Source organism: Mchenga conophoros, linkage group LG11 (genome assembly GCF_057382185.1).
Source record: "Mchenga conophoros isolate Kocher_MC1m ecotype Shallow Benthic linkage group LG11, M_conophoros_male_GT1.1, whole genome shotgun sequence".
NCBI classification, from domain to species: domain Eukaryota; kingdom Metazoa; phylum Chordata; class Actinopteri; order Cichliformes; family Cichlidae; genus Mchenga; species Mchenga conophoros.
Window position 1 is genome coordinate 24,896,718 of NC_140536.1, and position 14,690 is coordinate 24,911,407.

Sequence of the window (14,690 nt, forward strand, 5' to 3'; positions counted from 1 at the left end):
TATTCTAATAATTTGTGAAAGTGGATTTCTGATTTTTGAGACCTAAACATCAAAAGTAAAACGATAAAGGCTTAGAATATTACAATTAATGTCAAATATATAAAGAAATTAAATTATGAAAATTTTGATTTTGTTGAGGAAAAAACTTTTCATTATAGTCTTTTAGTTTTTTAGATGCTATAACACGACCAAAGGATATAATCAAAGTCAGTATGTAGTCACTTCATGATTTCTTTATTGGCATCAGCAAAAAGTGGTAAACATGCATTTGTTCTCCTAAATCCAGTTGCATCTCTTCCAGTAGTTCCAAGTAAATCACAAAACATCTTCTCATGAACCATGTTAACTATCTAATAATATTACTGCACAGTATCATTAGATAATTTTGGCTAACCGCTACAATTATGCATAAATGCCCTTTGCGTTTTATCAACCCTGAATATCAGTCCAAAGTAAGGAAAATAAACTTCATATCCTACAGCCCCTCAAAAAACTTGAAAGAATTTATAAACCTGTTTTCAGGAGCGTAAACTGACAGATGTGTACTATAGTTCTACTCATACAACACGAATAATACTAAGTTTTCATTTTTCACTACAGTAGCAGTTTGTTTGCAGTCTCTGGATATTATTTTACTGTCCAACACAAGTGATCTTAACAAAATGTTGGCAAACTCTTGAGCATTGTTGCATTGCATAAGCAGTAATTATCAGATCAGAAAGACATTGTACATAGGTCCTTTAAACCACTAAGAAAAAAAATGTACAGTCGGCAGTAAGGTTCAGAAATGGCAGATACACAGGTTACACAAAAAGGCAAAACTACGGACACCGTTTGCCATGCAGGTTAGAAACAAAAGCTTCACACTGGCCGTTATCATACTGTCGATGACAGATGGGTGCTTTTATGTGAGTCAGCAGTGACGGTGGGACGACCAGGTGGCTCAGGGTTTCTAAAATCATATCCTCTTTCCTCTTTTCCTGCTTTCTGGACAACTTAAACAACAATTAAACACTTTGACAGCACAACTCTCAAAATAACTATATGTCTCTACCTGTTTGAAATGTGGCGCTACACATTCATCTGTCTATGGCTGGGACTCTCTGCAAATCAGAATTAAGAGGCCTTCCTCTGGACTGAAGCAGTTAGTTCATGTATTCGTTAGATTGTCTGTAAGTGCCTGCTCGTGTGACTTAATTGCTGTGCATATTATTACTAAAATGCCACCTCTATGCCTGTGGTATAAACATTCTGCTTTTTCAGTCCGGATTTAAATTTTTACCTATTTATGCAGTAGAAATGTGTTGCAGTACTCCTACTACCTTTCCCTGAATCACTTCCTCCTTTCCTAAACTCTCACACAGTCTCTTTCCCTATTTTGCATTTCTCTTTTCTTGTTATCACTGGAGGTTGCAGAAAAAAAAGACTTAAGTGAGTGAAAGTTAGACAGGAAAGGGAAAAAAATACCAATCAAAGCCTACCAGGTAAAAGTGGAAGAAAGCTTTTAGCTACAATGCTTTGGATCACAGATACACACAAGCACAAACAACAGAAACTAGCATAATCTTAATCTAACATGACCTTGTGTTAGTAAGTAGCAACTGTGGAAGTAGCAGACAGAAGATGTGTGTTAGTTATGCATGTCAGTATCAATTTACAAATGTTGAACTCTCAAAAAAACGTCATATGAATAAGCTTTGGCGTACTCGGTGTAGAAAGACTCTTCTGTACACCCCCCACCAGCGTGCTTAGCCCCACGTGTTCTCCCTCTACCTTCTTTCCTTTTCTTCCTTCCTTCCTCTTTTGACTCTGCCTGCTGTGTCCTTCAATAATACATGAGGTGCAGAGGCAGCGGAGAGTGAGCAAGAGTTCAAGTCAAAACAGTGGAAGAAAGCAGCAAGGAAAGGGAGGGAAAGAGGACGAAGAGAGCAGAGACATCTATAAACACTAATGTAATGTTTAAGTGCAAGATGGTTTGATGGAAGACTGTGTGAAGAGAGGAAGGAGAGGACTGACAAAATTGAGGAGCAGCGCTTGGGTTTCTTTTTTTGCCTCTCCCCTCTCATATTATCCTCAAGTCCATATTCATCTGTACTGATGAGCTGAGCTCAGTGGAAGAAGTATACTGTGAATTAAAGAGAGAGGGAAAGAAGTAATTAGTTTAATGGGTCTGGCAACACGTCATTAAAACTAAACGGGCAGAGGACACACTGACCTCTCCTTATGCAGGAATGTGGGGTTGTTAAAGACGAAATAATATTATGCTAGTGTTGTCTTATATGTATAATATTGATGGGTTTTTTTTACATTAATAAAAAACCCCATCAGTATCAGTTCTAACACTGATGTATTAGTGATTTCTAAATTTCTCACGTGTGCAAGTGGAAATAGCCATGCTGAGTGGGAAGTCGACGCATGATGATTATCTACATTTTGAAAGTAATCAGTTAATTGTGGAAATTTTTGCATCGGTGTCAGAATGAAACTACTTACAGAATATGATTCCAACCACAATAACTCCAATGATACCCATCATGATCATCATCTGAAAAAAAGAGATGAAAATTTTAGACTTCATCCTTTTACAGAAGAATACACGAAGCTGTGTTTTTAGGGTTTCGCTATGTTCAAACAGAATAGAAACCAATCTGAACCACAAAACAAAACAATTATGACACTTAAAAGGCTCTTTGTGTTTGTTGTGGCTTAGTTATACAATCCCCTCAGTGTTTAGAGTGAAAACTCCACAATAGCAGATGCCTTTCTCCCATTTCCCCTGAGGTATCACTTCAGTGCTCTACAGCAGCTCATTAACAAATTCCTATGTTGTCCTCTATTCTCTCTGCATGCCAGAACACATACTAATAGGAATTTGTTCATTCTAAGTCAGATGATACCATAGGTTTCTCTCTGTTTTACCAATCTGTGTAAAGGAGCCACAGTAATGCGCCCACCTTGCAGTTCTTCCACCAGTACTTGTTTTTTAGCTTGGCTGCGCAGCTTTCAAACTGGGAGGCTCCAGCTTGGAGAGCGTCCGCTCTGTCATCCAGCTCTGAAAGCTTCTGGTCCCTTTCCAAAACCTTGTCCACATTCACCCGCATGATATCCACCACCTAGACCAATCCAGCAAGGATGAGAGAGCATTTTTTTTTTTTTTTGGGGGGGGGGGGGGGGGGGTAGTAAAGGAGGAAAATAGATGGGAATGTCGTTTTCGTAAGTGGTAATTCTTCTGCAGTTTGTTGCTCATACATATTTTACATCAGTGACTTTCTACACAGAATGCATTCTGACCCAGAAGCTCAGAACAGCTCACCTCTTCCACTTGGGCCTGAGTCTGTTGTAGCCTGCGGTTGCTGCTGGTATTGGGAGGGCCAGGAGGTGCGCCAGCTGGGGCTCCATCTGCGCCAGGGGCACCTGGAGCTCCAGGAGCTCCAGCTGGTGGGGCAGCATCTGGGGCAGACCTGACCAAGCACAACAATGAGAGTTTTGTGAGAGAAAGAATTGGATGAAGTCAGAACATTTCACATTCAACAATGGATAGGTTTTTATAAAAATCTGAAAAGAAACTTGAAATATGCTGAGAAGGAAAAATGCCCTGTCTAAAGGCTTGAAAGAGTCAAGAGTGTAATTTGCAGGAAGGGAACCTGCAAATCGCAAACGTAGGCAGAGATGTGTCAGTGAGAAAGGGGCGCATAAGAGAGAGTGGGGGAGAGGTTTTTAAAAAAGCTATGTAGGCCACAGGATGGCGGTGGATGAGTAAAGAGAGAGAACGTTTTGGGGAGGAAGAAAAAGAGAAGGCAGATGTTGCTCATGATGGATTACAGAGAGATGGTTGGAAGTGAAAAGAAAAGGTGAGGCAGAACTGAGGAAACGGTTAATCCAGCAGGAGGGGAGAGGAAGGACAATTAAACCTGAGCAAAAAACCTCTGCAGAGGCAGCTGCCAGTTTAATATATGATAAACTAACTCCTGCAGGATGAAAATTTACAATATTTTTAAGAGAAATTCTGCATTAAGGAAGCTACTGATAACCCAGTTTCCTTTAAAAATTCACGTTTTACAGCATTAAACAGATGATGATCCCCAAGTCCCACAAAAACCTTGTAACTCATCCAGCACCACAAAACACGCTGCTTTCTATTAAATCTGACACAAAAACATCCAAAACAACTCATTCAGCCCCGTCTCGGGCTTTGTATGAGACAGAAGTCAACCTCTGAATACATAATTCAGCGAAGCAGTGATGGAATATTTTTCGCTTGCGTCAGCAAAAACCCTTCAAGCTGAAAGTAAATCATCTCACTTCGGACCGCCAGTGGAAGAAAATAAAGAAATGAACACGTTTCAATGTGGGTTCTTCCGCCACCACATATTAGATATCTGCTTTTGTTGTTTTTTTTTTCTTTTCTTTTCATTTTTTTAAGAGCGCAATGGAAAAGCCGCATTAATACTCACATCTTCTATGCAGCTGTTTGAACTGACTCACGGGCAGCGGAGGAGGGGTGACTGGCTGTGAGGCAGGAGGGTCTGAAGTACAAAGCGAGAGAGAAAAAAACCCCAAAAAGACAGAAGAGACGAAAAAGCGGAGGCACGTGTGCAAAGGAAAGTCCAGATGCTTAATTAGTAAACAGACTGAAGTGGCGCACTGACAGTAAACTGAGGCGGAGGCTCTTGGCGCAGTGGAGCCGATCTTCTAGCGATGCTTTTATACTGCAAGCCGTCACCAAAAGTACTGCAATACTGAGACACGTATACAGGTCGGGTGATAATTCACTGTGTGACCAGATTAGTGGGCAGGGAATGAAAAAGGAGCGATGCCAGCTCAGGAAGGAAGTACTTCCAAATTATAATCCATGCAAAAGAAATCCACGGATGTTTGTATTCTTGCAGAGCTGCATCCGGCTCCTCCAAGTGATGCTCCCCTCCTAGATCCTGAGACGCAGCACTGATTGGCTGGTTGTTGAGTTGCCTCTTCTGAAAGCTACTGACAGAATACCTGCGATTGAAATAAAATAATAATAATAACAACAATAAAGGGGGAAAGTGCAGTCACAGGAAATCGGTTGTCTCTGACTGCCTCCTTCACTCTCTCTCTCACTGCGCGCTGTATGCGAGGTACGCGAGTTTTGTCCGTGCAAAGTGGCTCTGTGGGCAACTGCAATAATGCGTCTCTGCTCCTGCCTTCACCACTTGGACTCGTAACGACAGTGCGGCACCCCCTCCCCTCCCTCCCTCTCTCTCCCCTCACACTTTGCAGTACTGCAGCTCTGTGTCGGATAGGGCGGCGGGACGACACTGCGGTACCGTGAATGCCTACAGAGTGTTGACTCGACTGTTTCCTCCCTGGCCTGGGATTCTCCCAGCTCCCTCCTCTTTCTGATCCTGTATCCCATTTCCCTTTGCAACGGCTTTCGTTTGAAAACTAATGGAGTCCTACATCTGAGCCTACCTCTACTATGCTTATATTTTGAATCAAATCTTATGCATATTAAAGTGAGCGGAGTTAGAAAAAGCCTCACGGGAAATAAAAAAGGTCAGTAGAGCAATGAAGTGAAACATACTAGAATGTGACGCTCTTCAGATGTTAAAAAGAAAATTACAGTTAAGCAGTATGTCCAAAAGGTCTTGTTTAGGATGTCACATTTAGTCTCATTGAGACTAAATGTGACCTTTTCAAGGTTCCTTACAATAACTTGCATTTGTCTAAGCTGCAAGAACAGCTTTGAAGAGTTTATTCAAAATTTGATGACGTATATGGAGAAAAATTAAGAAGTAATCTGTTTTGCAAATACATTTGCTTTTTGTCCCATGACACTATGGAGACAGATGTTTTTTTGCACACTGGGGAAGTGCTTTCCCTGTTTTAACACAAGTGCCCACATGAGGAACTTCACCTGCACTGAGCCTCCACCTCCACCCTATCAAACACCCTGGGAGTGAACTGGAGTGTGGGAAAAAGCCTTCTTATGGTTGAACACCAATGAGCGAGCTCAGCAGTGCTCTGGAGTAGGAGAAAATTGCTGCATGCAGAGTCCACTGTCTCACTGAAACTCTTCTCAGACAATGGAGTCCCATTAGCCTTGAAATGGTAGATCATGTGCATTATGTTTAGGCATTTCCATTGTTTCAGACATAACATTAAAACCATCTGCCTAATATTTTGATCCTAAAAAACGAACAAACAAAAAAACACCAACCCCACAGAAACTCTGAGGCTGTCCTGTGGCTTCTGTGAAACCTGTATTGGATTAGCTTGGGGGAGTTTGGGGAGCAAGTTTGCAGAGCACACTAACACTTCTATTGTGGAGGACCTTGGCTAAAAGCTTGGTTTGTAACAATGTAATACCTTCGGTGGCACATGCCAAAGTAACATCATAGTACAATCAAGACCCAAACTTACCCATCAGCTTACTGCGATAACGAGATGATCAACAGGCGAGGCAAATGTATTCACACAGCACAAAGACTAGTCATTCAAGGTCCTTTACAAGGTGAAACTATTACTCGCTTCACTTGATAAAAGTTAAAGCTCTGAAAGTTTCTCAGACCTCAAACTAACTCAAGAAACCCTCCAAATGATTTTTGTATTAAACGTCTGAATTTATCAGTTACTTCAACAGGTCATTTCATCCTAAGCTTTTTCTGACTTTTGCACTAGAGCCTATTTTCACGAAGTAATCCCATGATATCATTTTTAATTACAGACTGACTAGTTCAGCTTTATCTGAATGTTCGTTGGGTCTCGAGGAATAAAAAGCCACAAATTCCAGTCCATTTAAAATTTATTTTCAGGTTTTAGTAGCATTTATTTTGAATCAGTTACTGATAAGAAATGAATAATGCACATTCAGTCTGAAACACACAATAACCTAGAAAAATGGAAACAGAGCACAGTGACAGCATGAAATCACACCAACAGACTGACACAGTCCTTCTTGGCTGCTCTGCACTTTGTTCAGCATTAGCGATGTTTGCCAGTGCGGTTGAAGCGTCTATAGAGGAAGCGTATCCTCTTTTCCAAGTTGTGCCTGTCCTGAGTCATCATTCTGTCTCCCACCATCTTCTTTTTTCTAATTGCCCGCTGCAGTTCATTACCTTTGAAAGCTTTCAGCCAGCAGGGGGCAACAATTAGGTCTTTAGGATGAGCTTTAAAGTCCCCTGTAGAAAGAGCACAAAGAGAGAGAGACAGTTTATGTGAAAGAAAAAAAAAAGTGTGCTGTGGGAGAGGCAAAACTGGTCAAATGAACAGCAAAGCAAGGCACCATATCAGATTAAATGTCGGATCATCATAGATTTGTTCACCTACGCTCATACCCAGCTTATCTTATCACACCATCTCCTGCCAATTTACTGTGCGGATGTTGAGAATACTGTAAGACTGTATGCACACACGCACACGCGCACACGCACACACACAGTCAGCCCTTAAGACAAGTTAAGTTACTCATTATGACTTAGAAACAGCAAACTAACCATCCAACAGTTGTACAGTACATCCTCTTAATTTTCTTGGATGCTGAGGATACTCACCCAAGATTCCTATGTTATCATAAACTCCATACATGCTCCTCTTCTCAGTCCATCTGTCCACCTTTTTCGGCTGAGGGATGGCGTGCATCCTGATCTGACAGCATGTACCTGAAAACAGCACACAGTAGCACAAAGTGCTTGTTCACATTTGGGGAAAATAGTCTATTTTGTTCTCTAAACAATTTGCAGATTACTCGATGTGCTCATTCACATTAAATGATTCAAATCAAAGGTATCAAATACAAAAGCTAATGTACACTTTATGCACCATGTTGTTCACAGACTCAATGAATCAGCATATATATGGCTCCATACATACAGTACAAATAAACACATAACATTTCTTCTATTCCCAGACAATTAAATTATTTGAAAATATTTAACATCCAGGTTACTAGAAAATTATAAGAATAACTTTACCAGGTAGCCATATTGGAACAGATGTTTACTAATGACTCAATAGATACCAGAGAAGCTTTTTAAACACACTCATGGGAAAAGTGTGATTCGTGCACCGCAGGTCCGGGGTGGTTTGAGTTTGTTCTGTTTCTTGTTGAGGAAAATATAACTGTTGTTCTTGACAGCAGAGGTCGCTCACGACTTCAATTTCTATGTGAACCTAATTTTTTGTCTTGTTTATTTGGTAACGTGTAATTGCTTAGAGCTTTAAAAAGGTCGTGTTCATATCGTGCTGGTCTGACTTGTGGACGACATTTAAATGATTCGAACATGCGTGACTTTATTTGAACAAATAAAATGAGGCAGTGCAAAGAGTAAGCAGGTCGTCTTTTTGGAGTCCACATAAATGTTTCTACACAAAATATCAGATGCGACAAATGCTCATATAAAAACATGTTGGAATGTGGAATGTTCAGTGAAGCAGGCAGATAGAGCAGATATTCCTTTTACTAGCTCATCTTTAAGTTATCTTAATTATATCCTACAAGTGTCCAACTGTTCCCGGTGAACATTTCATCATGATATTGAATGGAATATGCTAACACACCATGTGTTTGTCGGGCAGTGTAGGCCCATTTCTACTGAGCTGAGAGCGACTAAAAAGTGAGAATGGAGGGAATGATTCATGAATATCCATCACAGCACGCATCAGCATCATAGCTTCAATGTCCTCTTTCTCACAACTGATGATGATGTTGATGATCATGAGAGGTAGTGTCGTTAACTAGAGGTTGTAAACACAACTAACTGGCAGTGACGGAGTGATGACAGGGTGGCTTGGGGTTGCAGTTTTGCCGCCTCAGCTTCAAAGAAACAACTCAGGCTTCTGTAAATGACACTGATGATATTTCTGAACAACAAACACTCGGTGTGGAGAAAATGTTTTTTTATATATAGATATAGATAGATATGCAGTTTTGGACTATTGGACAATTTCTGGTCTTTTTTTATTTTATGCTAACTGTGCATACTTTTTACCTTACAGTGGCACATATTACACTAACAGTGTAAAGAGTGACATAAAATCCACAGTCTGTGCACTACTCTCAAAAACAGTGCTTAAATGAGGCCAGCCTACATTAAAACTACCCTGCATTTGGAGAAAAATATATAAAGAAAAATCTGTCAAACTTATAACTCTTAAAATGCCTTAAAATAAAAATAAATACAATAAAAGTTCAATTCATGTCACCATAATTTAACCCAAACAACAGAAATGCCTCCCCTTTTTAACCCCTACTCCCATTTTTTTGGGTGAAATTACAGTGAAATTCCCACTCAAATCAAATTTAGAGAGGTTATGCACTGACTGGACAAAAATCCCCTTTTTCTGATTTATCAAGCTATCTTAACTCTTTCCCCCACACCTGTATGTGTTTTGAATCCCATATATACGCACATAAAATAAAAGATTAAGTTTAACAACCATTAAAATGTGTTCCAGGTTTTTCTAATGAATAGCCCTAGTAATACCACGTAGGAAGAGATTAACCCCACTAACTTCTGATGGACATCTAGTCATTTTGTTCAGGAAGCCCTATATACAGTGGGGCAAAAAAGTATTTAGTCAGCCACCGATTGTGCAAGTTCCCCCACCTAAAATGATGACAGAGGTCAGTAATTTGCACCAGAGGTACACTTCAACTGTGAGACAGAATGTGAAAAAAAAAGAATCCATGAATCCACATGGTAGGATTTGTAAAGAATTTATTCGTAAATCAGGGTGGAAAATAAGTATTTGGTCAATAACAAAAATACAACTCAATACTTTGTAACATAACCTTTGTTGGCAATAACAGAGGTCAAACGTTTACTATAGGTCTTTACCAGGTTTGCACACACAGTAGCTGGTATTTTGGCCCATTCCTCCATGCAGATCTTCTCGAGAGCAGTGATGTTTTGGGGCTGTCGCCGAGCAACACGGACTTTCAACTCCCGCCACAGATTTTCTATGGGGTTGAGGTCTGGAGACTGGCTAGGCCACTCCAGGACTTTCAAATGCTTCTTACGGAGCCACTCCTTTGTTGCCCGGGCGGTGTGTTTTGGATCATTGTCATGTTGGAAGACCCAGCCTCGTTTCATCTTCAAAGTTCTCACTGATGGAAGGAGGTTTTGGCTCAAAATCTCACGATACATGGCCCCATTCATTCTGTCCTTAACACGGATCAGTCGTCCTGTCCCCTTGGCAGAAAAACAGCCCCATAGCATGATGTTTCCACCCCCATGCTTCACAGTAGGTATGGTGTTCTTGGGATGCAACTCAGTATTCTTCTTCCTCCAAACACGACCAGTTGAGTTTATACCAAAAAGTTCTACTTTGGTTTCATCTGACCACATGACATTCTCCCAATCCTCTGCTGTATCATCCATGTGCTCTCTGGCAAACTTCAGACGGGCCTGGACGTGCACTGGCTTCAGCAGCGGAACACGTCTGGCACTGCGGGATTTGATTCCCTGCCGTTGTAGTGTGTTACTGATGGTGACCTTTGTTACTTTGGTCCCAGCTCTCTGCAGGTCATTCACCAGGTCCCCCCGTGTGGTTCTGGGATCTTTGCTCACCGTTCTCATGATCATTTTGACCCCACGGGATGAGATCTTGCGTGGAGCCCCAGATCGAGGGAGATTATCAGTGGTCTTGTATGTCTTCCATTTTCTGATGATTGCTCCCACAGTTGATTTTTTCACACCAAGCTGCTTGCCTATTGTAGATTCACTCTTCCCAGTCTGGTGCAGGTCTACAATACTTTTCCTGGTGTCCTTCGAAAGCTCTTTGGTCTTGGCCATGGCGGAGTTTGGAGTCTGACTGTTTGAGGCTGTGGACAGGTGTCTTTTATACAGATGATGAGTTCAAACAGGTGCCATTCATACAGGTAACAAGTGGGGGACAGAAAAGCTTCTTACAGAAGACGTTACAGGTCTGTGAGAGCCAGAGACTTTCCTTGTTTGAGGTGACCAAATACTTATTTTCCACCCTAATTTACGAATAAATTCTTTACAAATCCTACCATGTGGATTCATGGATTTTTTTTTTTCACATTCTGTCTCTCACAGTTGAAGTGTACCTCTGGTGCAAATTACTGACCTCTGTCATCATTTTAAGTGGGGGAACTTGCACAATCGGTGGCTGACTAAATACTTTTTTGCCCCACTGTATGACAGAAACCGCTCGGGTCAGAAAAGAGAAACAGGGCTAATAGGGGTCCAAGGAGGAAAGAGTTAAAATCCCTATACAACTTTGAAAGCTTGATTTCATGAGATCCCATCCCTAAGATAGTTTGAGTCTAACTTGTTTTTTGTTACTGAAATCAAGAAAATTCATGCAGGCACACGCAGAATGTCACATTCACACCGACATTCGTACAAACATGTTTTAATCTGCGCCAAGTGCATGCTGTCTTATTTCCAAGGATACTTTGGCCGAAGCAATCAGGGGTCAAACCAGAAATCTTCCGAGTAATAGACGACTTGCTTTACTTCCTGAGTTCAGGTTACCAGTTGCTACTGGAACCAGTGAGACAACTCACCTGTAGAAATGGTCCTGACGGTGTGCAGCAGCGTCCCAGCAGACTGACAGTAGGACGCCCCAGCTCTCAGCAGACCTCCCAGCAGAGACATGTCCACAGTTTTCTGCCAGAAGTTGTTAACAGATCATTTAGATGAAACTTGAAGTCAACGCTCATAAAATTCAGAGTATTTTTTAAAGTTTACTGTTCCTTCTTTAAACACGGCATCAGTTTCTTTAACCATCTTTACGGTGACCCTTAGCTTTAGCTTCAGCTAGCACATTACATCGAAGTCAGTGTTTCGACCATTACCTGTTTCCACGCGTGTTCAGAATCTTATGCCACTCGAGTCCTTTGTTTATATCGCAGCTAAGGATCACTTACGAACATGCAACGCTTTAGACTGTTTGTTATTGACGCTTCGACATGCTCTGTGTGGCGGCTTCCATCTTTACTCTGTGTCCCATAATTCAACGCGGCAGTACCGTGTTGTCTGTAGAGAAGCGCAAAGGAAGAGTTTTATTATTGTCTTTGCAACTTTTTACTACGAATTCTACCCAGTAGGGGGAGATAGGCCTGTTGATACCCGAGTAAATAGGTAAGTTAAGTTTATTTAAAGCGCTTTATACAGAAAACTGGGAATAATCACAATAAACATTAAAACTGTTAAAAGTGATAGAGAATTAAAAAAACAGTTATACAAATAATAACAAAAGAACATCAATAGAAGGCCTGGCTAAGCCTTGTTCTTAAAGGAGTCTACAGAGCATTACATGTTTTAATATATCTAAAAGTAATTTTCAATTAAAAGTTAAATGCCAGGTGAGGAGAAATCAGAAGTTGGAGAGAATGGCACTCACTAGGATTTAGTTATGTGAAATGTGTTTAACATCTGTTGTATTTACTTTTCGAACAAAACAGAATAAAACTGAATGCCTTTATTTGTGTTTCTACAGATAACGAGCGTCTTCCTGAGCCGTGCACAAGCGAGACACATTAAGCAGAAAAACTTCAAGCAACTTCTAAAAAAAGCCTTGCTTTAACAAAATTTTAAAATATATAAACGGGATAGAAATTAGAAAAATAGGACAGGTATAAGTTAAAATCCACACACACCATACACATTTATGAATTTATGAACACACACGCAAATATCACCTGTGAAGTCCTTGGCGATATTGCACAAGGATGCTGTGCGTGGCGGCAGTGTGCAGTTTAATGCAGGCCTTTATTGATCTCTAGCACCATCCAAGTGGCAACAGAAAGAAAAGGTGGTTGCCAGGATGAGAAGAGTCCTTGTTGTTATTTGTGGCACGACTTGTAGCTGTGCTTCTAGCTGAGTGACAGTGGTTTTCTTTTCTGATGTTTTGTTTCTGTCAACGGCCTTTTTGTCATCTCCAGTGAAGATGGTATTTCACACCAAAATGCCATAGTGGAGTAGAATAACACCAGCAGCTGTTTGGTCAGCTTGTTTCTCCTCACTGTGCTTAAGATACAGCTCTGCACGGTTTTCTTAAAGTCCTGTTTGTGCTGAGGAATTTAAAGTTGGAACATTTTCCATATTGTCTCCACCTTTGTTCAATGGAGCAGGATTCTCTTTCTGTCTGCTGAAGCTGATGATCATCTGTTTTGTTTTGGAGGTGTTAAACGCCAGGTTATTGATGGAACAACATCAGTCGCTTTGCAAATCATGCCTGTAAACAGCCTCATAACAATTACGTGCAACCCTGTGGTGTCATCTGCAAGCTGAGTGCAGTGGGTTGGTGTGAAATCGTGGGTGCACAAGGAGTAGAGAAGTGTGTTTAGCTTTCAGCCCCGAGGGGCTTCTGTGCTGGGAAACTGTTGCTGTTTTGTTATGAAACATCTGCATGTGAAGTCTATGTGCAACATAATTATATATGTGTCCTGATGTTCACATTCAGCCGCCCTCCTATAAGTTCGTACAACACTGGACTTTACGGTAAAAAGGGACTGAAAAGCAGAAAATAAGACAGGTGAATTCTTGCACTGAAAAACATCTGGGGGAAAAAAGAATACATTTTATTGCAAACCCCATAAGTGCTATTGCAAATCAGACAATCCATGCAGGCTGAGTAGCCCATTGCAAATTTCAATATCATTTAGTTTTTCTCATTTATGTAAATGAAAACAAAAAAACCCCCAATATAACACAACAAATGTCATCAGCAACACAATCTACAGTCTGGTTAAAAACTAACAAACATACTGCAGGAATTCTGCATTTGTGGTATTTGGTTGGTGTGCCTAAAAAACTGGCAAAAACCACAAATTGATTGATGAGATTTGGTGCTGAGCCTGCAGCTGCAAACATTCAGGCTGTTTTTGCCTATTTTGCCTTTTTCTCTCTCTCATTCACACACGCATACGCACTCAGATGACATCAGTGACAGATGCTGATACTTTCAGTCTTACTGTTGCAAAGAGCTGAATGGAATAATTTGTCTTTTTCAAAGAAATAAGACCAGCACAGTTGATCTTTGTCTGTATTTCATTATTGGTAATGCGGCAGACACTATGTGGAAATTTAGCCCAAACAAAACATCATCAAACATTAGATTCCATTCACATTTAGCATAACCACAGAGCAATACTGTGTGCAGAGAAGGCTTACTGCTTTACTGTAAACATGCAACCTTAATTTAACTTTGACTTCAATTTAGATTAAATGTGCAAAAAAACAAAACAAAACAAAACCCAAAAACAATTTTTAAAAAAGTGTCAAAAAGTGCAGCTTTGTTTGTGTATATATGTTGAGGTAATGCTTAAAAAACACGAATCAGATATTTTTCAGCAAGCCCGAAGTGTAATTTTGGAAAAATATTTTGCCACGCACTCGGTTTTTGCATCGCAGTACAGCGTTAAGTTCCCTTACACTGTTGCTCTGAATGCCGGCGCAAATAAAATGCTGACATAAGAAAATGTAAAGAATTTCTCAGCAGAGCCGCATGTTTTATCTGCACTCTGCTTCCTGCCAGTAAAACCCAGTGCAAAGATATTTCAGCATAAGCAAATACAGAATATGTGACCCTGCTATAATTCAGTCAGTTACTGAAATTAAACCGCAGAACTATCGACAATAACAGAAAACATTCATTCTCTACTAAAGGTTGTGAAATGCTGCTGTGAGTTTAGAAAATGGACAACGAGGAGAGATAATTGTTCTTGACACGGGAACAAA

At 40.6% G+C, this 14,690-nt stretch overlaps 2 protein-coding genes across 2 annotated transcripts; both read right to left on the reverse strand.

The window, feature by feature from the left end:
* Positions 1-213: 213 nt before the first annotated feature.
* LOC146564184 (synaptobrevin-like) lies at positions 214-5,189 on the reverse strand. The gene is made up of 5 exons (XM_085291765.1): positions 4,455-5,189; positions 3,314-3,461; positions 2,955-3,113; positions 2,494-2,545; positions 214-2,125 (listed from the first exon to the last, which is right to left on the reverse strand). Coding segments are annotated over exons 1-5 (378 nt in total). The 5' UTR covers positions 4,457-5,189; the 3' UTR covers positions 214-2,108.
* Positions 5,190-6,763: 1,574 nt separating this feature from the next.
* mrpl51 (mitochondrial ribosomal protein L51) lies at positions 6,764-11,983 on the reverse strand. Its single transcript, XM_085291766.1, has 4 exons — positions 11,804-11,983; positions 11,513-11,615; positions 7,530-7,637; positions 6,764-7,157 (listed from the first exon to the last, which is right to left on the reverse strand). Exons 2-4 carry the CDS (start codon positions 11,601-11,603, stop codon positions 6,961-6,963), a joined length of 396 nt encoding a protein of 131 aa, XP_085147892.1. The 5' UTR covers positions 11,604-11,615; positions 11,804-11,983; the 3' UTR covers positions 6,764-6,960.
* Positions 11,984-14,690: the final 2,707 nt, after the last annotated feature.

Coding starts and splice junctions, on each gene's coding strand:
- LOC146564184 (XM_085291765.1), bottom strand. Junction 3,114..3,313: donor CTCAGGCCCAAGTGGAAGAG/GTGAGCTGTTCT, acceptor GGATTGGTCTAG/GTGGTGGATATCATGCGGGT. Junction 2,546..2,954: donor ACTGGTGGAAGAACTGCAAG/GTGGGCGCATTA, acceptor TCTTTTTTTCAG/ATGATGATCATGATGGGTAT.
- mrpl51 (XM_085291766.1), bottom strand. CDS start 11,603: ATGTCTCTGCTGGGAGGTCTGCTGAGAGCTGGGGCGTCCTACTGTCAG. Junction 7,638..11,512: donor CGTCAGGACCATTTCTACAG/GTGAGTTGTCTC, acceptor TGCTGTTTTCAG/GTACATGCTGTCAGATCAGG. Junction 7,158..7,529: donor TGATAACATAGGAATCTTGG/GTGAGTATCCTC, acceptor CTCTTTCTACAG/GGGACTTTAAAGCTCATCCT.